Source organism: Hyaena hyaena, unplaced genomic scaffold, assembly GCF_003009895.1.
Source record: "Hyaena hyaena isolate Hyena2069 unplaced genomic scaffold, ASM300989v1 scaffold_176, whole genome shotgun sequence".
NCBI classification, from domain to species: domain Eukaryota; kingdom Metazoa; phylum Chordata; class Mammalia; order Carnivora; family Hyaenidae; genus Hyaena; species Hyaena hyaena.
In genome coordinates this window covers 2,180,811-2,206,960 of record NW_024080809.1, presented here as the reverse complement: position 1 = coordinate 2,206,960, position 26,150 = coordinate 2,180,811, and the positions used below count along the sequence as shown (strand labels likewise).

General features: G+C 55.1%; 1 protein-coding gene across 2 annotated transcripts in view; it reads right to left on the bottom strand.

The window, feature by feature from the left end:
- Window positions 1-26,150, bottom strand: part of DLG5 (discs large MAGUK scaffold protein 5) — a 125,159-nt gene that overhangs the window by 16,866 nt on the left and 82,143 nt on the right. For both annotated transcript variants that reach the window (XM_039240520.1, XM_039240521.1), the window contains exons 8-27: window positions 25,888-26,072; window positions 24,205-24,330; window positions 22,688-22,820; window positions 22,127-22,254; window positions 21,313-21,488; window positions 20,867-20,970; window positions 17,540-17,632; window positions 14,524-15,543; window positions 13,675-13,798; window positions 13,200-13,344; window positions 11,266-11,378; window positions 10,532-10,621; window positions 10,073-10,223; window positions 6,264-6,426; window positions 6,027-6,160; window positions 5,241-5,387; window positions 3,768-3,951; window positions 3,035-3,183; window positions 2,009-2,179; window positions 917-1,113 (exon numbers count right to left, since the gene is read on the bottom strand). In XM_039240520.1, the coding sequence (XP_039096451.1) occupies window positions 917-1,113; window positions 2,009-2,179; window positions 3,035-3,183; window positions 3,768-3,951; window positions 5,241-5,387; window positions 6,027-6,160; window positions 6,264-6,426; window positions 10,073-10,223; window positions 10,532-10,621; window positions 11,266-11,378; window positions 13,200-13,344; window positions 13,675-13,798; window positions 14,524-15,543; window positions 17,540-17,632; window positions 20,867-20,970; window positions 21,313-21,488; window positions 22,127-22,254; window positions 22,688-22,820; window positions 24,205-24,330; window positions 25,888-26,072 (3,733 nt within the window). The remainder of the gene's footprint in view (window positions 1-916; window positions 1,114-2,008; window positions 2,180-3,034; window positions 3,184-3,767; window positions 3,952-5,240; window positions 5,388-6,026; window positions 6,161-6,263; window positions 6,427-10,072; window positions 10,224-10,531; window positions 10,622-11,265; window positions 11,379-13,199; window positions 13,345-13,674; window positions 13,799-14,523; window positions 15,544-17,539; window positions 17,633-20,866; window positions 20,971-21,312; window positions 21,489-22,126; window positions 22,255-22,687; window positions 22,821-24,204; window positions 24,331-25,887; window positions 26,073-26,150) is intronic.

The window sequence follows — 26,150 nt, the reverse complement described above, 5'->3', positions numbered from 1 at the left end:
CTGGGGTTTGCCAACCCTGTCCCGACGGAGAGACAGAGGCCATGAAGAAGGGGTGGGACTTACTCAACTTCCTGTGCCTCAGGCCTTAGTGTGAAAAATAATAAAGGGAGCAGGGGAGGAAGGCAGGGAAGGAGGAAATCAGCTGTCTTATCAGCTGTGGCTCGGTGCCACCTTCACAGCCCTCCTGCCTGTGAGGGCGACATTCTAGGACGCTGGACACACACCAGGGGCCCGGGAGCGGCATCCACAAAAGCCTCCTGCTTCACAGGACAAGTGTCCCCTTCCCACAAGGGCAGCAGGCCAGGGGATGTCTAATGCTCCCAAAGATGCAAGTCCAGCCCTGGCTCGGTGTCCGGCCCTGGGAAGACCTTGTAAGGATCATAATGGACACAGGAATGAAGCCAGAAGAGGCAACGGTCCGCAGGGGCTGGTGGCTCTTGGTTACCCCCAAACAGCCTATAATAACCCCAAACAAACCAGAAGCAATGCATTGAGCAGAGGCGGCTTCCACCCATCCAATGCCCAGCCTTCCTCTCTTCCTTACTAGCAGAACCTACGTTCCCGAGGCTGGCACTACGCCAGCTGGGACCCCGCGTTTTCAGGCGCTCTTGCAGATGCAAGCGGCCACTGAGATGTGAGCAGGAGGCACAGGGTGGGACTTCCAGGCGAGCCATTTAAAGAGGCGCACGCAGCCGCAGCACACTTTGGCCCCGTCCTCCTTCCTGCTGCCTGGATACGGATGTGATGGCTGGAGCTGCAATGTCACAGAGAGGGCAGGCCCAGAGGACAGCAGTGCCACCACCCCAACCCGGACAACTGCTTCTGCATGAGAGCAGAGGAGGCCTCTATCTTGCCTAAGTCACTGTCACTGCTGTGCGGCAAACCGAGCTCTGAGAAAGTGCACTCAGCCACTTGCCTTCAAAGAGCGGAAGGGTGTCGTTGGAGAAGGTGTCCAAGGCCAGGAGGTCCTTCCCATCTTTGGACCCGTTGCGTTTGTGCTTATGTTTCCTTCGGAAGAAGGATCTGCGAGCCGCTGCTGACAGCGTCTTTGTGGCATTGCTGTCGTCTTTGACTTCAGACATGCTGAGTCTCCTGGAGAATTCCTGGTCCATCCTGCAGTCACAGGGAAGGGTGGTGCTGGGAGGGGCCCAGGGACCACCTCCGGCCGCCCTGCCCTGCCCGTGCGGAGGGCGCGAGCCAGCACTGGAAGCTCCTCCAATGTGCTGCTGTAGGTTCCCTGGCCACTCACCCACCCAGGCCACCAAGGACCCCTAGGGACCGCTGCCTTGGGGGCCACACACCCCCAGTGCTGGGGGAGCTCTCAGAGCCGGACAATTGCTACACTCAGGTGAGTGTCAGAAGGAGCTGCGAGGACAGCCCTCCCTCGGTGACAGGACCAGTTACACTCCTGCCATGAAAAGGAACGAGACACTGACACGCACACACCGCGGCACGGAAGCACCTCGGAAACGGTATGGTAAGCAGGAGAAGCCAGTGACGGAAGACCATGTTCACGTGCGAGTTCACAACAGTGAACTCCACAGGGACAGGAAGCACGGGTGTGGCCACCTCGGGGAGGGCGCGGGGCCGGAACGACGGATGGACGTGGTGGGGGGCAGAGGGGTGGGCAGCTAGTAGCTAACGGGGGCAGGGCTGCTTCTGAGGTGACGGGAACATTCTAAAATGGACAGTGGGGATGGTGGCACAGGGCTGTGAATACAATGAAAAGCACTGAATCGTACACTTTGGGTGAACTGCATGGTGTATGAATATATCTCAGTAAATCAGTTAAAAATAAATAAGCTACGTCACCTCAGGGGCCACCGTGCTTCCGTACATCACGGACTTACAAACAGCGCTGAACTGTGCCAGGAGCAGCTTTCTGGACAAGTGGTTTGGGCACAACGTCAGACTAGACCCAGGGTGTCCTGTGGGGGAGGGTCCTGTGGGGGAGGGCCCCGCCCCGCCCCGCCCCGCCCGGCCCCCAAGCCCAGGCACGCACGCTTACACGTATTTGCTGGGGACCTGCCCGCGCTGGATCTTCTGGGCCTTCTCGTCCAGCTGCCAGGCCATCCAGGACCCAAATGTGCCCTGAGGCAAAGTGTCGTCAACGTAGAGGATGTCGTCTTTCTTAAAGCTCAGCTCGTGCTCCACCTCTGCCAGCCGGTCGTACAGGGCCCTGGACCAGGCGACACAGGGACCAGGATCAGGATGCTGCTGCCTGCTGGAGGGCCGCCCAGCCACACACCTTGGCAGCCCGTCTCCGGGGGCAGTCTCCCCGTTGAGCTCTCCCCGGGCCGCTGTCAGGACCCACCTCTCCCATCCTGGCGGCCGTTCCCAAAGGACGGAGCCCCAGCTTTACAGGGCAGGACAAAGTGGCCTTGCCCCCCTGAGACCGGTGGCTCCCTGGGGGCAAGGGCTGCCTCACATCTATCAGAGAAAGACCTTCTTACCAAGGGCCCAAACCATGTCACCCCTTCCAAAAGGAAAGACTTTCTTCCCGGAGTCAAGGTCAGGGGTTCCTACAGAACAGAAACTCCTCACAATGGGAACATGCCATCTCCCACCAAGGAAGGTGTCCCAGAGACCGAGACCTGTACCCTATGGTACACAGCTGATCAGTGTTTTGATTCTTTGCAGCTTCAGAACTTAGGGAACATGAAGGAACCATGAGCCCCTTCTAGAAAATGCCTGATGCCTGTGCCCGCACACAAGTCACAGCATTTCAGGTACACGCTGCAAACTGATCTGCAGACCTGGGTCAGGGGGAAACCAGGAGAGGAGGGCAGCCCCCTGGAAAATGGGGCTCTGTGGCCTCAAAATTCCCCAGGCCTTGATTCTAGGGAGCCTATGTGGTCCTGCAAGCCCTCAGGCGTTTTCCTAAGTCACCAGCATCTCACCATGAGCTTGTGGTTTGGGACCCAAGCAACAAGGACCATGGTCCCACCCTCTGTGTTTCAGAGCCACTCTCCAGGACCAGTCTCCTCAGGTCCTCCCCTGGCTCTGCGTCCCCAGAGCCCCTGGCCCCTGGTACCTGATGTAGAAGCTGTCACCAGGCAGGCCCTTGACCTTGGTGAACTCCTCAGGGCGGTACTGCACCTTGAGACGGACACTGTCCTTGGGCTTCAGCATCTCCACATAGACCTCCTCCACCGTCTTGCCTCGCACGTCCAGACTTCCATACTGCCCAAGGACAGGGGACTGAGGTCAAGGGCAGGAGCCAGGGGTGGCCGGGGTACCCCTGAGTCGGCGGTTGTGGGACAAGGCAGAGATTTAAGGTCCCCTTAACTGGGAATCTGCCTGCCTCACCTCTGCAGGTAAGGCCTAGTCCTCTGCCGGTGTCTGCTCTGCCCTCAGCAGCTTCTCCCAGGAGAGACCCTGAGCTAGCCCCCGGCAAGAAAGGGCTATAAAAACAGGGCACTTCATCTCACTTACGCTACTTGTGTCTGTGAATGCCTGTGAGCCATCTCCCCCCCCCACGGGAGACCCAGCCAGAGGGAGAGAGGACGTCTCATCAGACCACAGTCCTGCTGCCCACACAGCAGAGCGTCCTCCCTCCCGCCTCCCTCCTGACACCAGTGCCCAAGCCAGGACCGTGCCCAGGTCCCCGTGACCCACCCCGAGGGTCCTCGCAGCATCCCACCAATACCAACGGGGCCGCCAGGCGAGAGGCTGTGCTCTCTGCCTCCCATGCCATTTGAGATCACAGGAGTCCAGAGGTGCGGGTGGAGAGGGGTGGGCCTGCTGCTCGCCAGCTCAGAACTCACCTCAAGGATGAGGTCCCCTGGCACAAGGCCATCGGGGCCCCTAGCAGGACTGTCATCCTCCACCTCTGCCACAAACACCCCGTGCAGGTTCCCTCCACATAAATGCACGCCAAGCTCCAGCTGGGACTTTTTGATGAAGACGAGTCTTGGCTCCGGGGTCTTCTTGCTGGTGTCTCCCACCATCCTTTCGGTTAGGAAAATAAAGTTCCTCAGTCACACACACGCTGGGGAGCAGGGCATGAAAGACCCAACAGCGGCTAACGGCCAGACGGTTTTCGGCTCACTCCCAGAGGTCTCAAGCACCGGGAGCTGACTGGTGGTCCCATCCGGGTTCTGGTTCTAGTGACTTAGTTTACAGGCCAGCTGCTAGGGTTTGTAGAGGTGAAAACACCGCCCCACTTGAGAAAACCAGCCGGGGACCACGGGAAAATCAATGCCCCTGCTCTTTGGTCCAGCTGCCAGCCGAGAGCCATAGGCAGCGTCTCTCCCCACCTGCACGGCGCGTGTCCTCCTGACCTTGTTCTGCCAGAACGGAGAGCCGGCCTCACGCTCCAGGGCCCAGCAGACCGCTCAGCAATGTTTACTGAGCAGCTTGTATGGCCCAGGGACCGCGCTAAACCACGAAGAGAGGGCCCCTTGCCATCAAGGAGCTCACAGTGCAGTGAGGGAGGCTGAAGCACTGGCCAGCAAACCGAGTGGAGGCAACGGGGCAGTGACAGACACTGATGAGGGGTCCCAGGGGAGGGGCCGGCTGTGACTACAGCAGGCAAGTTGCAGCATGACAGACGCAGGGCAGAGAGCAGAGCTGGCCGCATCCCGGGTGAGGCCTGGGCTTGGTCAAGGGAATGGCTCTGTCTGGAACTACGAATGACCGCCATGTGCCCGGGCCCGGCGGCCCTCTCCCCATCTTCCCTCCGGCTCCTGTGCGTGCCCTACCTCTCCTGCCACGCGAGAGCTGACCCCTCATCCTGACCGTTCTTTACTCCCACCACTTGCATGGCTGACCCCTGCTCACCCTGAATGCTAACGCAACTGTCACAGCTCCCCCGGCACACTCATTGACTGCTCCGTCATGGCCCGTACTGGCTCTCAGCACATGCTGCACCTGCCTGGACACCCTCTAAACCCAGAGCTCCCTGGGGGCGACTGCTGGTGACGGCCACAGCCCAGGGCTGGGTGGGTGGGGACTGTCTAAAGACCATCAGAAAACGAGCAAATGAGAGAAGGAGGAAAGAAAGGAGGCAGAGCTAAGAACAAGTCAAATAGAAAGAAGGAGAAAAACAAGAAAGCGAGGAACGGTCGGGAAGGAGGGAGGAGGGACTGGCATGCTTCCCGTCCCAGCTCCTGACAAGCTGCTCTGCAGTCTGCAGCACAGGGGGACGCCACGGGGGGCGCGCCCGGGCCGCAGTGCTGACCGCCTGTCCACCCCACCGGGCCAGGGAGCAGATGCGGGAACAGCACGCATTTGCTGACCTGGAACTGGGGGTGCTCTGCTTGGCCGGGGGGGCACCGGGGCCCTCGTCCTGCTCCATCAGCGGGTCAATGACAGAGGGATGCTCCGGGCTGGTGGCACTGCTGCCCTGGAGAGTGGAGTGAGCACTGGCAGGGTCCAGGTGGGAGCTGGGGACGGAGGTGAGGAAGAGTAAGGAGGGGCACACAGTCCTCAGCCGTCCACGGCCTCCCCCTCTCTGGTGGTGACCAGGGCCGGGCTGCGAACAGGGACCAGGTCACACGGCTCTGAGCCCTGAGTTTGGGAGCTTGGACTCGTGTCATCCACCCGACAGGGTCTGTCTGTCTTCTCCCCATCTCTCTGAAGGTGTCGGCCTGGGGGCACACAGGTTCACTGTTCGTGCATCCTGCCCCCCTTCGCTGAGCCGTGCAGTGCCGCAGGGCAGTGACAGGCGTTCCCCTTCTCCCACGGGCTCTGCAGCCCACAGCTCAGGGGCAGAGACACACAGCTTCTGCTCACGGACAGAGGGCCAGAACACCCCGGAGGAGGATCCCACCCCTAGGCCTTAGCTCCTGGCTACCACACACCTGTGTGCAGGGCTTCCTGCTTCACCAGGGGGCCCAGCCATGTGCTTCCACACCCCAGATATCTGGCTTCATATCCTCCTCTATATGTCCTTTCCCCCCAATCCACGGCTGGCCGGCTCCCCTCTTATGGCAGCTGAATGCCCAGAACGTGCAGCCGGCACGTTGGCTGTGCCATCTCTTCTCCCTCAGCCCAGGCAGCCCCCGTGGAGGCCAGGCCCTCACCTGGACCGAGAGTGGCTGCTGAGCTGGTGCATGTGTGGGTTGTACTGGGCCAGAATGGTGATAGTGTCACACTGCTGTCCAATGATGAGCCGGGCCTGCTGCTCCGTGGCGCTCCGCAGGTTTATGCCATTGAACTAGGAAACACCCAGGGCACGCTCAGTGACGTGGTGGGGGCTGGGGCCCGGGGGAGGAAAGGCGGAGGGAAGGACAAAGTGCAGAAGGCTGGCTCCCACTTACCTCCAGTAACTGATCCCCATACTCGAGGCCAGCCTGGTGGGCGATGCTCCCCCCGGTCACCTTGGAGACATAGACTCCGCCCTTCTCTCCACTCACGATGGAGATGCCCAGAGGCTCCGAGCCCTTCTGCAGCTTGACATGGCGTGGCTCCTCCACATAAGGCCTTGGAAGAGAGCCAATGGTTGTGGGGACTCAAACACACAGGAAAGGGATGGGGAAAGTCTGAAGTCAGACATGCAATCGGCTACGCAGAGAGGGCCAGGGATCACCGGATGCTCCTACGATGACACAGCTAAATGGGAATGCGATGACCCCACTCACAGCAGTGATACACATTCCCACAACCTCATGCGATACAAGCACGACACCCCCAAATGGACACAGAAGCACCCAGTCCCGAAGACACAAAGGATGGGCCATGTGAAATATACACACTGATATACATGGGGAAAAAGCGCAGAGAGTTTCATAAGGTGAGAGATGCCTCAACCAAATGTACAGTTTACAAACCCCAGTGGGGCCTCTCAAGATGCCCCAAGAGGAAAAACAATGGCTCCTGTGAGGACAGTCACCCAGAAGAAACAATATAAAGTATCACTTTTTACATTTACCAGTATAGAGGATGACGTACAATGACCATGGAAATTAAGCCGCTGCAAACCCAAGCCATTGAAAAGGGAGCGGGGAGGCTCGGAGCAAGGCGGTGACCATGCAGTTGCCGGCCCGGGGGCAGCTGTCCACCGTGCCAAGGGCATGAGGGGCCTCGGGCAGGGGGCCTCATGTCAGGCCAACCTCAGACTCCTCAGGGAGGAAAACCTGGGCCTGGCGGCCATGGGCAGTCTCAGGAAAGATCTGTGGTGGCAGAGACATCTGGAAGGTGCAAAGAGTTAGAAAGAAAAGAGGGATTCTCAGGGAAGGATGACAGATGTCTGGAACCTAACAGAGAGAAAGACAGCCAGGTGATGCCACGTCATCCCCTGAGGACTATGCTGCCCGAAGCCCTTCTTCTCAGGACAAAACCGCAGCCAAAGGCCGAGGGAGGAGCCAGCCAGAACACCACGTCCTCGGACTCCCCTCCAGGGAGGGGAGCACAGGGAATCTGGGTGAGGGCAGACTCACAGGGTGATGGACCAAGAGGCCCCTGAGCAGTCCCACCTCTGCCACCCAGAGGCACAGCTGTCTCTCCTGCTCAGAGGGTCTCGGGCTGGGACCCCACTGTCCAGAGCTCGGTGCTCTGGCGATCTGAGACCAAATTCCTTCTTGACTCATCCCTTCACCTCTCCCGCCCTCTCCTCCTCCCAAACTCACGCAGCCGCAATGCCCTCACTGACCCTGCAGCTCAGACGCTTCCGTCCCTGGCCCGCACCCTTGGTCACTTCCAGACTCAACACATATCAGAGCACTAGCTGTCTGGAGTTATAACAACCCTGACCCAGCAGCTGCCACACCATCCGCACACCCCCAGCCAGCCTTGGAGGACAGCACAGCAGGTGCAGGCAGATTTCGATTCTGCTCTGGGGCTCCTCATCCCCCACCGATCACCCTTCCTGTGTTCCACCCTCCAAAACCCACTTCCATCTCAATAAAGCAGGAGGTAACTGAATCACAGTAAGAGTCATACAACAGAAGCCACAAGGCCGTTATCAAGGACACGGATCAGGATTTGCCAACATGGAAAGACACAGAAGGCCATATTGCGTGAGCACATGGGTGGGCGTAACCCCATTTATATCCATCTGTACACATACACATGTCTCCTCACGTGTGGAGGGGTCTCTAGGAAGGGCCCCACCAAAACATTAACGATGGCGCCTCTAGTGAGGGGACTTGAGGTAATCCTTAACTCTTTCATCCCCTGAATGATCTCAACATCTTATGGGAGGCACAAGAATCTTCTCAGAATAAGGCTGCTTTGTGAAAGAGATTAATAAAGCATACTTCACCAGATTACAAATACCTTGAAACAAGTGTTTGTGTATAGAAAATAAAACATGTCTTGAAGCAACGTACATGCACACACTTAACCAAAGGGGAACAGACCACATCTTCGATTGAGATTATATGTGACTTCTCTTCCACCTTCCTAATTTCCCCCCTTTTCTATAATGAGAAGTTCTATGACAATGTACATTAGAATTGGGGGGAAAGCAGCTACATTTTCTTCAGTCGGGCCACATGTGTTAAATTTCATGCCTCTAATGAGACCGTAAGCACCGTGCAGGCGGGAACGTGGACACTTTTCTCTCCCCAGAGCAGTGCCTCATTCTCTGTATGCTGCAGAACCGAGGGGCCATCTGACTGCAGGTGACAAGGCTCTTTCTGCTTCCAGGGAACTCGCTTCAGTTGTCATCTCGCTTCTCAGTGACAGGAGCTGGGCTTAAGGAAGACCACCCAGCAGACCCAGGACTTAGTGCAGGTCTGTGCTCCCGTGTGCATCACGTGGGTGAGACAATCCCAGAAGCTTCTCTCTGGCCCAAGGTGCGTGGGTGTTTAGGTATACGTCTATGCTCCATTTAGTATTTGCTAGGTTCTTACATTACTTGTTAGGTTGTTGCACAAATTCAGACTTTCAAGTCAAACGATTTCCCTAATGCTGGGCCCACCCTGCAGGGTCCGTTCTGTGGCTCACAGCGACAAGGGCCCTCAGCATTTTGGAGTTCCTTTTAAGTGATACAATAAAGCCAAGTGTGAGTTTCATCAGATCTTCTGAAGATTAAGGATCTGGATAGGATCTCTTAACTCTAAGTATGATCTGGTAAATTCTACCCTGAAGAACAAGAGAGTTGGGTGAGGTGTGCAGAGCTTGTGGGGGTAGTGAGGGACCCCTCAGGGGAAGCACATGTGGACTGAGATCAGCCTAAAGTTAACCTGAAATCTCAGCAGGGTAGCCAGCATCTTAGAGTGAACCAATAAATGCCTAAGCTATACTTCTGTGCTTTATATACTTTTTTTTTCCCCCTGTGCTTTACATATGTTTTATTTCACAATAAAAAGCTTGGTGGGGGCGCCCGGGTGGCACAGTCGGTTAAGTCATGATCTCTCAGTTCGTGAGATCGAGCCCCAAGTTGGGCTCTGTGCTGACTGTGTGGAGCCTGCTTGGGATTCTCTCTCCCTCTCTCTCTGCCCCTCCTCTGCTCGAGTGTGCGCAAGCACTCTTTCTCTCTGTCTCAAAATAAATAAACTTAAAAAAAAAAAAAAAAGCCTGGAAGTGCGGGTGGTTCAGATGCAGGTGTGGTTCTGAGGCCAGAAAGCAAAGGATAAGAATGGGTCCTGATTCTAATGAAGGCAGGCTAGTCACCAACCACGGAACCACAGACAGTCCCTCCAACCTTCTGGCCTCAGGTGCCTTATCTGTAAAACAGAGCCGATGAGGATGAGGATGAGGATGATGCTCATGAGGTCTGTGAGAGTTTCCTGACTTATGACATGAAAGTGCTTCCTCGAGGGCCAGGGAAGCTGTGAATGGTGCCATAGCATCATCACCGCCAGGTGGCCCAGTATCACTTGCTGCAGCTCACGCCCTCTCGTGGACATTCAGGGGGAAGAGCCGACCTTCTCCCGGCTTTGCCCCCCATGCACACCACCCCTCTCCTGCACCCCGTGCCCTCAGGACTTCCTGGCGAAGTCCCGGGGCAGCACAGCACCAGAGAACACTAGGTGGCCCAAAGCAGAGCGGCCTGGCCCTGGGATCCACCCGCCGGAACCCACCCACACCCGCTTCTTCCCCCAACAAGCCACGGCCCCTGCAGGGACACACCGCCCACTGCCACGCCCATGGCATGGAGCAGGGTCGAGGCAGTGCTGCTCACCTGTCCTTCCTCCGCTCCCCAAGGGCCGCGGGGTTGACGGCAATCCTGGGCAACGTGGAGGCGGAGGTCTGGGACTGGCTACACGAGGACAGCGTGTCGATACTCAGGGGTGACCGGGGAGGCGTGCTGCACTCGGAATGTGACAACGAACCTGCGGGAGAGGTACCAGGTAACAACTCAGGCCGCAGCCTCATACCTCCGTTCTCCCGAGGCCAAGACCAAGAGGGAGACGGGATCCAGGCACACAGCCCCACACCATGGTCACACCGTATGGCCTTGAATTCAGGTGCCCGGCTCCACGTGGCGTCTCTATCCCCCACGTCACCAGGCTTGAGGCCGGGCTCAGCCAGCATGCACGGATTGGCCAGGACGAGGACGAGGTTACCCACTGCACCCAGACACCGCATGCCACGAGGCCAGAGTGAGCCGGCCAGCAAGGAGGGAATGCCCAGCCCTCACCTCTGTCGGAGCCCACAACCGACCGCGGGTATCTTGGTGTTGACGGGATTTTAATGCGTTCCGCCTTGAACTGCAAGTTGCTCGAAGACCCTATGTTTCCATGAGGGGACAGAGCGTCAGGCCTGTGATTGAACACCGCCCCCGGCTCCCTCACCATCCCTTTAGCAGTCAGGAAAGAGGCAGAGTCCGGACCCATGCAAAGCAGGCCCTGCCACTCACCCCCGAGGGGGCCCAAACGTGCAACAATTCAGGAAAGCAGATATTTAACATGCGGTATTTGAGTAAACTCTGCAGGCCTGGACTCTTCCAGAGCAGAATCCCACAAATCTCACTCCCACCCCGGATCAGGGACAGTAACCCAAGTGGCAGAGGGGACTGCTTGCCTCCACTCCACATCGCTGGGAGGGGCACCACAGTCCCTGTGTGAGGGACCTGCCAGTCTCTCCCCGTGGGCTGCATCTCTCACAAGGGAACAGTACTACAGACCCCCAGGATCACTGATAAGCTCAGGACAGGAAGCAAGTCTCGTGGGCCAAGGGGTCACCTAGAACCAGCTTGTGGCTGGTAGGGAAGCCCTAAGAGACACAGAGGCTAAGGGAGATGACTGAGTGCAACACGGGAGCAGGGAAGGGCCCACAGGGGCAGGCCACCTGGAGGCCTGGCCACGAGGATGCCCGCAGAGAGGAAACAAGGCCTGGGCCCGCTAAGGTGACAAGGTCCTGTGGCACAGTTACCAAGGCGGGCGCTGGAGGGCAGAGAGTTGGACCCATGGGAGGCTCTCATCTCTGAGTAGTCACTGCCAGTCCTGTGGCTCAGATCCAGGCTCAGGCGTCCCTGGTGCTGGACGCTGCAAGAGAACCAGACAGGTGAGGCTCTGGGGAGGAAGACCAGGACCGACACAGCCACTGGGGAGACACCAGCAGCAGGCCTGGCCCAACGCCTCCCTGGCCCACGGAAGGGAGGTACAGGAGCCACCTGCCATTAGCTGGGGACAACAGACTGCCATGCTCAGAGGCATCATCCAGCGAGGGCCCCTCCTACGGAAAGGGCTGTGCAGGTAGAGGAGTGGTATGCCCACCCTGGCCCTGCACCAGGACCCGGCTCTACCGGGGAAAACAGGCCCTGACCCTGCCTGCGTCTGGAGTAGTGGAGTCCCTCCTCCAGTATGGGCGGGGGAGGCTGGAGGGGCACCAAGGACCTTGGACAGGGACCTGCACACCTCACTCAGGATGGCTGCCTAGGACGCTGGAGGGGGGAGAGCCCAGGCATCACCCACATCAGGCGGGCCTCGAATCAGGCCCAACGATGTCCTTTTCCAGCTATGGAAGGAGACCGTGTCTCTTCCCCACCTACAGCCTAGCCGAGGAACAACTCCAAACGTTGCATCACAGCTGCAGGCTCTACAGGACCTGGGCCCTACAACCTGAGCTCTTCCCCTGACTCGCTGTACCCGTGCCAAGCTCCCCGCTCGGTGCCAGGCCACCACACCGTTCCCAGGTGCCTGGGCTGCGTCTCCTAAGGCCCTCTTCCTGGGGACTCCACCCAAGTCTTATGTGGCTGACCTCGTCCCAGCCTCCAGATCACGGTAGCATCCCCGCTCCGCCCCACCACAGGGCCCTCTCATCCACCCAATCTAACTGTCCACGCTCTTCCAAGTCACGGCCTAGCTGGTCGCTCCGTTCTACGGACTTCAGAGCTCCTCAGCACCAGCTGGTATTGTTCCTTTCATTTTTCTGTCTGCCTCCCACCCTCCGACATAAAGCCCACGTGGAAAGAAGCTCCCTGGTCTAGTCCTCCGCTGTACAGTCCCCTGGAACTACAACAGTCCATGCCACATAGTAGTTGCTCAATTAAAACTTGTCAAACATGAGGCGCCTGGGTGGCTTAGTCGGTTAAGCGTCCGACTTTCGCTTAGGTCATTATCTCATGGTTCGTGGGTTCGAGCCCCGCGTCAGGCTCTGTGCTGACTGCCTGGAGCCTGGAGCCTGTTTCAGTCTGTGACTCCCTCTCTCTCTGACCCTCCCCTGCTCGCGCTGTCTCTCTCTCTCCTAAAAATAAATAAAACATATAAAAAAAAAAAAAAAAAAAAAAAATTAAAAAAAAAAAAAAAAAAAAAACTTGTCAAACAGGTGAATGAAGGAAAGGGTAACCCTGAGCCAGTCCATTCCCTTTTTAAGTCTCAGTCTCCTCATCTATAAACCAGAGACAACAACAGTCCTTAGCTTGCAAGGTCACTGTGGCAATTAAATGAGACAAGGTAAATGCCTTTTCTTTCTTCTTTTTTTTAAATTTATTGTGAGAGAGAAAGAACCAGCAGGGAGGGCCAGGCGGGGGCAGGGAGGGGGGGGACACAGAGGATCCAAAGCAGGCTCTGTGCTGACAACAGAGAGCCTGATGTGGAACTTGAACCCACGAACCGTGAGATTGAACCAAAGCTGAATGCTTAACTGACTGAGCCACCCAGGCACCCCTTTCAAGCTCCTTGTTGGTGAGTGAAGAGAGCACCCTAAAGTTCACTCTTCCTGGGACCCCAGGGCTGCTCTAACCAGCCCCTTCTTGGCTTCGCAGGGATGCTTCTCTGCCCATGGACACTTTGTGCCCAGCAGCTTTACGTGCACATGGGTTTGGCCGGCTGGCATGCCGGGAAGCGGGGGGTGACGTCACATACCTGGGGTGCAGACCCTGGGGGCCAACCTCTCTGGGCACCGGCGGAGAGCTGCATGGGCCAACCCTGTGGCTACGCACGGTGTAGATGGGATTCCTCAGGATGGAGCTCACAGTGGTGCTCGGGGTCATGCTCCGGGGAACAGTACCTAGAAACGGGCCAGGTAAGGACAATCATCCCAAAGCACCCAGCCAGCTCCAGACCTGTGCAAGCTATTGGCTTGCTGCATCTATAAAATGGGAGAACTCACTTCATGGCTTCCTATTTCCCAGGCCGCTATGGGGAGGTGCTCTGAAAAGCTAAGAAATGTCCACGATAGAAGATTAAACATCTCAGACAGGGTGGTCATTGCTAGTTCTGTGGGCCTCAGGGCTGAGGACACACGGTGGCACCTTGACATGACTGCCTCCACTCTCTCTGGGACGGCTCAGCCCTGTGTGCCCACCACAGACCCTCCTCCCCAGCCCCAGCGACTCACCCACAGATGCCCTGCCGGGGTAGAATGGGGGGTTGCTGTGCCGGCCGGGGTGCCCCGGCGAGTAAGGAGACCATTCCTGAAGCTCTGGGCAGAGCTCCCCACCGGCCGGGACACACTTCTGCTCCTGCAGAACCAAAGAGGAGAGACAGTGGCTGGAGATGGAAACGCACAGGCATCGGCAAGTCTGTCCCCTACGCACTGGCTCTCCCAGTCAGACACATGATGGGACAGTCGTCGCCTTACACACCTAGAAGGGAAGAACCTCTCTTGAAACTACTCTGGAAGGGAACCACAGAGAAACAATCTGTTCTCTCACGTAAACAGATGATGTGCAGGAGGTGGGCAGCACCGGTGCCTTGGGCACACGTATGTAACAGCTCCTCAAAACCTGCATGGCTGTGCCAGGGTCTCTGTCTGCAGAGGGTGGCATGGATTTGTTCTGCAGCCCACAGCAAGCTCTCCCATCTGGAAACAACTACAATACCCACAGAAACAAGCTGGCCGCCTCACAGGCGCTGTCTTGGCTCCCCAGATCCTTCTCGGCAGGGCCATGTCACTTGCTTTTATTGTGCAAGTTCAAAAGCTTCTTGTTGAGAAAGTAAATCAAATACCATACGCGAGAAAGTGTTCCTGTCTTGGCGTCAGATGCCCACTAATGCGCATGCCCCCTACGTTACCTTCCAACCTCCTAAGGAGGGCTCCTTCCCAAGGCACCTGCCAGCCACCCCGTCCTCGGGGAGGTGCTTAGAATGAAGGCGAAGGAGCCAGGGCTGAATGTGAGGCTGGGGACAGAGGTTCAGGGCCCCTCCCCATGCCTTCCCCCGCGCCGACCCCAGGGTTGAGCTCCACCTCCAGGAACTGCGCAGGAATCACTACTGGAGCCAGCTTGGGCCGGAAGCTGGGAGCAGACTTTGGACGACGGCGCTTCTGCCCCAGCTCGTCCATCTTCTGGGAGGTGAGGTCCCCGTCGCAGGACTTCTTGGCAGGCAGATAGGAGGAGTCCCCGTCTCCTTCAGGGTAGTAGCTGGAAGCAATGCGGACTCTGGCCTTGCGAGGGGGTGAGGTGTGGGTGAGGTCCCCAGGGTCCGCGCCGGGGGGCAGTGCGCTCGGGGGGCTGGCGGACGGGGAGCTGCCCACCAGCGTAGCCTCAGACTCGGAGCTGGTTTCCAGTCTGTGCTGGAACTTAATAGAGTCACTCCTCCTGGGAGGTTTTGGGGGCGTCAGAGGCCCCACCCTCTTGGAGGGCTGTGGGGAGTGAGTAGACCCAGGGCCTGGGAGCAGGTAGTCTATTTTGGGGGGAGTCTGGGGGCGTTTGAAAGTGTTAGGGTCAAAGATAGACTTTCTTTGCTTTGGCTTCTTATAAACAGAGAGCTTCTCGGGCCCTGCTGTGGAGCCGAGCACGGCCTTGGGCCAGGTCCCACCGCTGCTGGAGCTCTCGGGCTCTGTCTTATCCAGGGGGGCCTCTGCCGCCCCGCAGGGGCCCCCCTCTGTGTCGAAGGGCAGCAGTGGTCGCCGGCTACGCACATCCACCAGCCCATAGCCACGCTCCCCAGAGGTGTCTGAGCGGAAGGAGCTGAGGCTGCGCTCGGAGGCGCTGGGACAGGCCTGGGGGGAGACTGGGAAGGGTCCCGCAGGGAAGGGCTTGTGCAGGAAAGAGTTGCTGCCTCCCGGGGGACCCGGCTCCCTCCTGTCCTCCAGCCTGTCCGCATAGAAGATGTCCGTCTGCGTGGAGTTATTGTGCTGCAACAGACTCCGTTTATTCGGGGCCTGGGCCTCGGGGCCGTGGGCTCGGACGCTCAGCATCTTATCGGAGTCCTTGATGTTCTCGAAGATGTTCTGGCCACTCCACGAAGAGCTCTGAGGGAACACCTGTGAGAGGGTTGCAGAGAGTGAGAAACAACAGGTAAGACCACCAGGCTTTGTGCTGCCACTGCACACCGGCCCTACGGGGGAGTGAGGGTCAGCGGCGGGCCACACACATCCAGAGACGGCTAGTCCAAGGTGCATGCGCACCTCTCCCTGACCAGGGCTCTCTCCTGGCCCCGGCCACCGTGAACCCGCAGGGGAGACTTTGAGCACTCTCTGCACTTTGCCTACATAATGCCCTGCCTGTATTTCTTTTTAATTGTTAGATTAAAAAGGATTCATTATTAAAAGTCTATATCATGTAGTACACTCACGTAACTTTAAATTATTCAGCAATTAAAAGAAATGAGCTATCAAGCCACGAGAAGACATGGAGCAAACTTAAATGCATATTACTAAGTCGAAGAAGCCAATCCAAAGAGGCACCATACTGAGTGATTCCAGAAATGTGACATCCCGGACAAGGCTGAACCATGGAGACAGAGTAAGGATGAGTGGCTCGAGTGGCTCCAGGGACTGGGCGGGGGAGACAGAGGAAGGGAGCAACATGGCGAACACAGAGGATTTCTAGGGCAGTGAAGCTATTCCGTATGACACTATGATGGTGGATACACCTGTCCAAACCCACAGAATGCACAACGCCAAGAGTGACTCCTCATTTCGCCTATGGACTTTAATACAGGGGCACCTGGCAGACTCAGTCAGTGGAACATGCGACGCTCGATATCAGGGTCCTAAGTTTGAGCCCCACATTCAGTGTAGAGATTACTAAAATAAATAAACTTAAAAAAAATACCATTACATTAATATTGGTTCATCGATGGGGCGGCTGGTTGGCTCAGTCAGTTAACCGTCCAATTTCAGCACAGATCATGATCTCACGGTTCATGGGTTCAAGCCCCACGTCAGGATCTTTGCTGACAGCTCAGAGCCTGGAGCCTGCTTCAGATTCTGTGTCTCCCTCTCTCTCTCGCCCCTCCCCCCTCACTCTCTTGTCTCTCAAAAAATAAGATATGTTAAAAATATATGTATATGTACATATATATATATGTACGTGTGCATGTGTGTGTGTATATATATAGGTTCATCAGTTGCAACAAATGAACTCCACTAATGCCAGATGCTAACAGGGGAAGCATAGAGGTGAATATGAGAACTCTCTATACTAGTCCAACTTTTCTATAAACCTGAAACTGCTCCAAAGAAGTCTACTAATTTTAAGATAATTAATCTTTAAAAACATTTCTCAAGAAAGTGGAAGAGTCTATCTTTCTCAATCTCTATTATAAATCTTTTCAACTATGCAGAAAAGTTGAGGTAAAAGTACAACAAATGTCCATAAATCCACCATTTAGATTCAACAGCATCTTACCAAGTTGTCTGTACCTATCTACACTGCAGAACATTTGAAAGTAAGTTACAAAGATTTTGACATCTCGTCCCTAACAACTTTAGCACGTGCTTCTCCTAAATAAGGCCATTTGCTTCTATAAACCCCAGTACCATCACTGTACCCAAGAAAATCAACAAGTTCTAAGATCACCAAATTACTGAGTCCAGATTCAAACGTCCCCCACTGTCCTCAAAATGTCCTTCATAGCTGTCTTGTTTTGCTTTTGTTTTAAATTTTTTTTTAAGTTTATTTATTTTCAGAGGCAGAGAGAGAGCAGAGGAGGGGCAGAGAGAGAGAGGGAGAGAGAGAATCCCAGGCAGGCTCCATGCTGTCAGTGCAGAGCCTGACACAGGGCTGGAATCCACGAACCGTGAGATCATGACCTGAGCTGAAACCAAGAGTCCGACGCTTCACAGACTGAGCCACCCAGGTGCCCCTGTTTTTGTTTTTAGAACAGGACCAGGCTTCATGCACATCCTGCACTTTGTGAATCAATACTCTTTTTCCAAGGGTACCAGGGATGCAGAGTAGCGGCTCGGGAGCCGAGCTGAGGCTTTGCCTGCCCTGCGGCCTATGAGAGCAGCCGGTGTGGGGCAGGGCCCTTACCTTCAGGAGGGAAAGGGTCAGAGAGTCCTGGCAGCTACGCAGCAGAGATTCACACTCATTCAGAGACTTGTTGTCCAGTGCAATGCCATTGATCTAGGGACAAACAAAGAGCTCCGTCAGGCCCAGCACCAGCGCAGGGTCTCTGCCAGCCCATTCTGGACAGTGGGCCTGGTTCTATACACTGCCCAAGTCTAGAGCTGGCAAGGAGAGAAAGCCCCTCCCCAAGAAGGCCTGAGGAATCCAGTTTAGCCACTTCCGGGGCAAAGAAAAGACAGAGCCCTACAACCATTCTCAGGGTAGGTGCTCGTCTGACTGGGACCAGAACACCAAGCATCCTGGGGGAACAACCAGGCCCTACTGCTGCCGGCTGTGTGACAGAAGACCATGGCTCAGAACTCCTTCACTACATCCCTGCCCCCTAGGGCAGGAGGAGACTGAAAACAAGATCATGGTGTGAAAGGCCTCCGTAAACTGTTCACGAAGGTCCTCACGATCCCTTAGGCCTGAACCTCTGTCCCCATTTCTCCCAGATGCATCCCGAGCTTTTACACACATGTATGCGCAACAGTGAACAGTTGGACTGGGTGCATCCAGACCGTGGAATACTGCCCAGAAGGCAAGAACACACTGACAGGGCCCGCAGCCGCCTGATGGACCTCATGGCATCAGGCCGGGTGGAAGACCCCATCTCAAAGGCCACATACTGTACAATTCGATATACATAATGTTCTCAAGATGACAAAAGTATACAGATGGAGAGCAAATTAACTGCCAGGGGTTATGGATTGGGGGTGGAGAGCAGGGCTGTGGATGCTCCTATAAAGGGGTAACACGAGGGGGATCTTTGTCCAGGTGGAACAGCTCTGTAGATCAAAAAAATTTTTTTGTCACTTAAACCATAATAAAATGATGTAGAAATATACATACGTGGTTCCAATATCATTCACCTGGTTTTGATATTATATAGTCGTGTAAAACATAAGCACTAAGGAAAATTACATGAAGCATACATAGGACCCATCTGTACTATCTTCACCATTTTATCTATTTTTCAATACTTTTTATTTAATATCATAATTGCATTATTTCTGTACTTATTTCAAAATCAAAAGTTAAAAAAATAGGCAGAATGATTAGTTTGGATTCATGGATTAATTTGGTTGTTTTTTTTTCTTTATAACTTTTCCACATCTTATCATTTTTCACCATGACCATCTTGCTTTTAAATTCTGGCATCCTCAGGGGCGCCTGGGTGGCTTAGTCGGTTAAGCGTCCGACTTTCGCTTAGGTCATGATCTCACGGTTCGTGGGTTCGGGCCCCGCGTCAGGCTCTGTGCTGACTGCCAGCTCAGAGCCTGGAGCCTGTTTCAGTCTGTGACTCCCTCTCTCTCTGACCCTCCCCTGCTCACGCTGTCTCTCTCTCTCCTAGAAATAAATAAAACATTAAAAAAAAAAAAATTAAAAAAAATAAATAAATAAATTCTGGCATCCTCCAAAATCTGCAAAACACTGGCAAAGATGTGAAGCAGTGAACTCCCCCACACACTGCAGGTGGGATCGAAAAGGTCACGGTCTCTTTGATCACAAGGGAAAAGATCATGCCAAATGTTAAATGCTTATGCTGACGGATCCGGCAACCTCCCACCCAGGAATTCACTCTGTGGGTCCCTGTGGAGGGGCGGGGCAACAGCCTTGCTGCACTACAAAGAGGTCCTGACTGTGTGCGGGTTAACGGGTTGAGTAGCTGTCCCTAAGTAATATGCAGTTACTGAGAGGACCCAGGCAGGTCTAAAGCGGTGAATCCAGAAGAATCTCCAGGGCACACAGTGGGAACCAAAAGATGAGGTTTGCAACTGAGAATATATGATCCCACCTGGGAAGGGGGAAGGGAAGGGGGAACGGAAGGAGGAAGGGAAGGGGGAACGGAAGGAGGAAGGGAAGGGGGAAGGGGGTAGAAGGGAAGGAGGAAGGGAACGTGGAAGGAAGGAAAGTGGAGGGAAGGGGAAGGAAGGGGAAGGGAAGGGAAGTGGGAGATACACATGCTTTGAATATTTCTGGAAGAGAAGAGAATAAATTCTTATTAATGATAATTGCTATTGGGATGGCAACTGGGAGATGAGGAGTCTAGAAGCAGAGGAAGAGATTATCATCATGTGTGCCGTTTGTACAGCTGGGATTGTGTGTGTGTGTGTGTGTGTGTGTGTGTGTGTGAGAGAGAGACTTCGATCTTAATGAGTTAAGTCAGAAATACTAAATTAGACTTCGTAACCTTACCGCATTCTGGGGGCCTGATCACCAGGAATGCCACTGGGTGTCCCCTAAAGGGCTGTACACACAGGTAAAGTTCATGGCAGGACCGTTTGCAATGGCAGAAACTCAAAACAATGTACCTGTTCACAATGGGGGCATGTTTTAAACTACAGATAACCACACAACTGATTACCATGAAGTGGATAGAAGTAACGAGGATTAATTTGGTATCCATGATGTGGAATTGGAGAATGATTTGCTTAAAAAGCAAACAAAAACCTGGGGCACCTGAGTGGCTCAGTCGGTTAAGCGTCTGACTTCAGCCCACGTCATGATCTCAAAACTCGGGAGTTCCAGCCCCACGTCAGGCTCTGTGCTGACAGCTCAGAGCCTGGAGCCCGCTTCGGATTCTGTGTCTCCCGCTTTCTCTCTGCCCCTTCCCCACTCGTGCTCTGTTTCTCAGTCTCTCAAAAATAAAAAAAGTTAAAAAATAAAAAAAAATTAAAAAAAGCGAACAAAAGCCAGAAACCTTTATCTGTGTACATAGATCTATATGAGAACATAGGGTCTGCTGGGAGCACATCTTGTGAGTGGGGGCAAAGATTTTCTCCAGGAGCAGGATGGAAGGGAAAAGAGGAGACTACCACTTTATACATTTCTGTATTGCTTCACTATTATATGGCACATAAGTCTTACTTTGGTGATAAAAAAAGAAATTTAAAAATAAATGGATATAACGTTTAATAAGATTTTTTTTAAATCACATGCAAATGATATCTTCTTTAAACTGACCTAAATACAGATTCATGTGCAGAATACAGGCTGTAGAGAAATACATTTAAAATGTTCATAAAGGTAATCTATAGGTGGTAGCAATAAGAGGGATTCTTATTTTCTTCCTAAACTTTCTATTTTCTGATTTTCTACTATAAATGGAAACTGTCAGTAAAAAGAAAAAGCTTGTTCACATTTAAAGAACAAGGTTAACATAAAAACTCTGTTTCACTACTTCCTGTTTGACCTCTCAAATGTCCTCTAACTGCCCACGTGGGACAGACGGCACGGCCCGAGGCTTACCGCCACAATCCTGTCTCCCACAGCCAGGGACCCCTCTTTGGCGGCCGGACTTCCAGGCATCACGGCAGCAGCGTACACGCCATTCTCCAGGCAGATGCCACTGTCTGTGAACCACAGGGTGGGCGCAGACAGTCCCCAGTGAACCCCCGCGCCGGGCGCGAGGCCCTCAGGTCCTCTCACCTCGTCTTCAAGAGATAAACTTAAGAAGGGAACATTCACAGACAGCAACCTGCCCATCCCAGCACCAGGGCTGGGTCAGACCACCCAGGGGCTCCGTCAGGTCTGGTCTGGTGAATCAAGCACCCAGAGGCCAGCAAGACCCAGGACCCAGAAGGGCCCCTGCAGGGGGTGTGCATGCACCGCATTTAACAGCATCAGCACCTCTGAAACACCCCCTCTGCACCGTGCCACCTGGGATGCCCCGCTCACCCCGAAAGGCCCACTACCTTTCTGCCCATTCAGGTTGATGTGCAGTGGTGTGACCACCTTCCCGCCCAGGGACTTCCTCCGCCGCACGACCATGTTAATGGCCCCCTCCCCATTGAGAAGGGCCTTGATGGCCTGCTTCTTGTCCTTGTTGATGAGGTCCACGTCATTGATTCTCAGCAGCCAGTCGTTGACCCTGAGGAGGGGCACAGCCAGGTCAGCACCCGCGCAGGCTTGGGACCAGTGGGCATGCCCCCCTTCTCCAGTCTGGGGAGACGAGTGCCAGAAAGCTGTTGCCACACAGAGCTCCTCTCAGGAGGCTCAAGTAGCTACACTCACGGACGCTGGAGCCAGGTCGCTTGGGTGCAAATCCTGGCCCCACCACCTACTAGCTGTGTGACCTAGCGCCTCCACACCTCGGTGTCCTCATCTGTAAAACGGGGATAAGAGCAGAGTACAGACCTACCTCACTGGGTTTTAAAGATTACTGAATTGATTATACAAAGGGCTTAAACCAGCACTTCCCAAACGGTAGTCTATTCTTGTTGCTATTTCGTTGAATGGGCATGTGACGCACATCCTACACTCTCGCCCATATTGCCTGAGCCCTTTCCTACCTAGAAAAGTGAAGGCAGCACCTGGGGCCTGTGAAAAGGTCAGACACACAGGCCCTTGTGAGCCACAGAGTCTCCTTTAAGGACAATGTTAGCAGCTAAGCCTTTGAGTCTCCAGACCCTAGGGTACACTCACTTAACGGCCACCTGGATCCCTGGGTCCTATGCACTGGGTCGGGGCTCCCCTTCCCTCCAGAGCTGGGGCCTCCTCCACGCTTACCGTAAGCGGCCATCAGCAATGCTTCCTTTGTCCACTTTAGTGACAAATATCCCACAGTCCCCAGGCAAACAAGGCTCATTCACACCTTCTGCCATATCGAACCCAAGTGCTTTCAAGTCAATATCCTCCTGTCAAAAGAGCAGCAGCCACACACTTTACAAAGCAGTGATTAGAAACATTCCACTCTGAAACCTCAAGGCACTCGCTCCATTGTGAGGACTGCCCCTTCCCCGTGTCTGACGGGGCACTCGGTCCCCAGGTGAAGCCCTGAGCATGTGCCCGTCAGCCACTGCAGACACGCGTCCCTGCAGAAGAGCCCTGCTCTGCCCTCCGTGTACTGTGCCAGCGTCTGCTGCTGGAGGGGCCACGGACACCAGCCTGCCACAGCCCAGCTCAGACAAGGGCAGGGAAAGGATGCACACACCCCAGCAAGAAAAGCCCATGCCCCAAAACTGAGGGCCGAGAAACTGGGGAACCCCACAAGGGGGGCATCCCCTCTCTCCCGTGTGCAAAACGTTCGCGTCAGGACAGAAGGCAAGCAAAGACATCAGGGCAGCTCACCGTCTCCCTTTCGAACTCCACAATTTCTGTTTCCCACTCCATGGAGTCTGTGTCAATGGCCGAGTCGTGGGAGCTGTGGGCCATCAGCTGTCGGAACCGGGCCTCCTTCTCCAGCTGGGATTCCATCTGCTCCCTAGGAACAGAGAGGGCCATGCGATGGTCCCCAGGGAGGCGACACACCCCACCCAAGTCACAGCTTGGAAGGGAAGAAGGCCACTGTGAGGGCTAGAGGGGATTCCTCTCTGTCTTATCCTCCCTGCCAGCTTCCCAATAAATCTGGAGCCACACACCAAGTCTTCTTAGGTATCAAGGTGTTTTCGTGGAGGTTTTTCAGAAAAGACTCAAATTCTTCCCAAAGTTATCCAGGCCTTTAATGCAATTCCTTGAGAAATGCCAGCAAGACTTTTTTGTGGATACAGACAAGACTATTATAAAATGTACAGGGAGATAAAGGTAAGGAATCAGAATAGCTTAAACAAGTCTGAAAATGAAAAATTACTTGGGAGGAATCACTCTACTCGATTTTAAGACTTTTTCTCATAGCTACAGTAATTGAGACTGTGCAGAATTGCAGGAAGAAAGACACAAAGATCACCGGGACAGAATGAAGAATCCAGAAATACCCCCACAAAGTAAGAGAGGTACTAAAGTACTTCAGCAGAGAAAAGACTGTGTTACCGAATGGGGAGGGAGGGAAAGCTGTCGCTCCATCTGAAAGGCGCTGCTTGAGCAAGCAAGGCTTGCACACTCACGCTCCTCACCGCCCTGCACCGCTCTATCAGCTTAGCAAGTTTCTCAGAACAGAGAGCCACTGCTTCTCAAGAGAGCCTCGTTCTACCCTACAGTGACAGCTCCTGGGTTCTGTCAATCTCTCATTTTAACTTTGATCTTTGTATTTTCAATCCACTGCTCAGGGTCACCATATCTCGAATCACAGCCCTGGGCACAGTGCTGTAACCGAGGGGAGGCTGTCTGACACCCAGGTGTCTCCCACATGGGTATCCACACGACACAGGCAGAATGGACTGCGAAGTGGTGGTCTGTCTCCTCCTGTGTGCCGTGAGCCCCCAGACATAGACCTGGTCCCCTGCTCAGCTGCTGCCCCCAGGCCCTCCCACAGGCCTGGCCCAAACAGTCCAGGCTCCCAGTAAATCCTTGTAGGGTTAGTTAGTGAATGAATGAGGTAGAAAGGTTATGAATGAATGAATGAATGAATGGACAGTACATGCTTGCCTATCCCTAAATGGACTGCCTCTGAACAGAAACCTTCCTTCCTATGTGCCTTTGCACACGGTGCCTGCCCATCTCCGTGCGCTCACCAAAGGGCTGCTATCTTCCGTGATGGTCTAAGAATTTCTATTTAACTCTCAACATGGAGATGGCATTCAGACCCATTCTACAGACACACAGAGTAAGGCTCAGTGAAGGGACAGCCAGCCAGGCCAGCACGGGTGGCTGCCCTGCCCTGACATGAGAGGGGCCACCACACTCCCAGGCAGACGCCCACCCCAACATACTTGAGCTCCTTGAGCTCCCGGCTGACATCATTCTTCTGTTTGCGAGTGTCGTCCAGGCTGCGCAGGGCCTCAGCCAGCTCGCTCACTGCCCGGTCCCGCTCCCTCCGTAGGTTGTCACAGAGCGTCCTGGCAGAGAGGGCAGAGGCCAAGGTCACTGTGAAGATCAGAGGCAGAGGACTCACGGCGTATGGTGGACTGTAGCCCTAGCTCCCAAACACCCCAGGTGCCTGTCTTGCCTCCAAATACACAGGAGTACGTGAAAATCTGGAGGGGGAACCACCCAGGCCAACCCCATCCAGGGACAGAGCAGACACTGAGGACCAGGAAAGAGACACCTCCACAGTTACTGGGCAATAGGCTGTGAACATCCAGTGCTCATCCCACTGCTCTGCCCTCAATGAGCCTGGGTGCATGCCCACCCCACCCCCAGCCCACCAGGCAGGCCCCGCTATTCCACCACCTACCACGTGCCTCAGAACTACCCACAGGCAGGCCTTTCTAGAGTTCCAGAGCTGTCCCCCGGCCTACAACTAGACAGAACTCCCCCCACGGACAGGAGTCATGCCTCGTGCAGCCCTGAGCTCTGTGCAGGTGAGTGCGAAGTGCAGGCCTAACAACTCCCCAGCACAGGATGTGTGGCTCCTGGGGCCGCAGCACCACCTCAGCCATTCAGAGAGAAGGCAGGGACAGGTGACTCGGCAGCAGGGGAGTGCATGCTCTGGGTCACCTCCAGAACTGCATCCTGTCAGAGGACGGCACCTAAGGGCCGGTCCCCGCCTCGCCACAGCCCCCAATCCCTCCACCCGGAACCCTCACCTCCTGAGCAGCCCTGGCAGGCATCAATCTCTCCTCCAAACAACCACAAGGGATCGTCTGGAAACTCTCAAGGACCAAGTCACCACTGGCACCACCACAGTCCCTCGTGGCTCTGCCCCAGCCAAGAATTGAGGCTACGCTCCTGGGCTTCCCTTTTGAGGCCCTTACAGTGTGCCCTCAGGAACCACATCAGCCGCCTCTCCTGTGACCCCCAAGTCCACAGGCATGTCCCTGCCCTGAGCACACCACATGTCTTTGCTCATGCTTCCTCAGGCTGCAACAGCCATCCCCCTCCTCCACCTGGAAAACCTCCACTTACGCTCAAGTTCAAGCTCATGCTTTCTGAGGAGACGCCACACCTGTCCTCCCAGTGCTCTGGCTGCCCCCATCAGGGTGGCCCTGGAATTCACCATTCATACTGTGTCCCTCCCTGCTGCCCTGTCCAACAAAGCTGCTTGTGGCCCCCACAGCGCTGGCCCCTCGGGGGCATCACACCCATCTGGGAGTCCCTGTATGCGGTCTCCCTGTATGCGGGAACTACGATCCTGGAACACAGGAAGTGCCCAAAGAATACCAACTAAAAGAATGTCCATTTCATCAGAAGTCCCCTAAGAGGAAAACCTGGCTTTGTGCCACCTCGTGGCAGGGGGAGGGTCTCGCCCAGTCTCCATGCACATGTAGACACCTAGGCTGCAGTGGACACTTCTAACGCTATGAAGCGAGGCCAGGCCACCACCTCAGGTGAGGGGAAGGACCTACGTCACTCCCACCTTACCTAGACATGTGGCAAGTGACTCCAACCATCCCCAGAGACCCCGCGCACCATGGGGAGATGGGAGCCCACACCAGCCCAGGGGCTCCCTGTACCGGATGCTGTCCCGCTCTGCCACGATCTTGTCTCGCTCCTGGAAGGCCCAGTCCCGCCGACACTTGGCCACGTCCGCCTCCTGGAGGGCTTCCTTCAGTTCCTGGCACAGAGCCTTGCACTGCTTTCGAAGGATTTCAGCCTCCTTGTTGGCTCTCCCGGCATCCATTGTCACCGTGTCTTTCATCTGGTGGGTCAAGGGGCAAGCAGAGGGGTGGTTAGTGAGCCTTCAGGTGAGAAGCGCCCTCCAGCCGGTGCAGGGGCT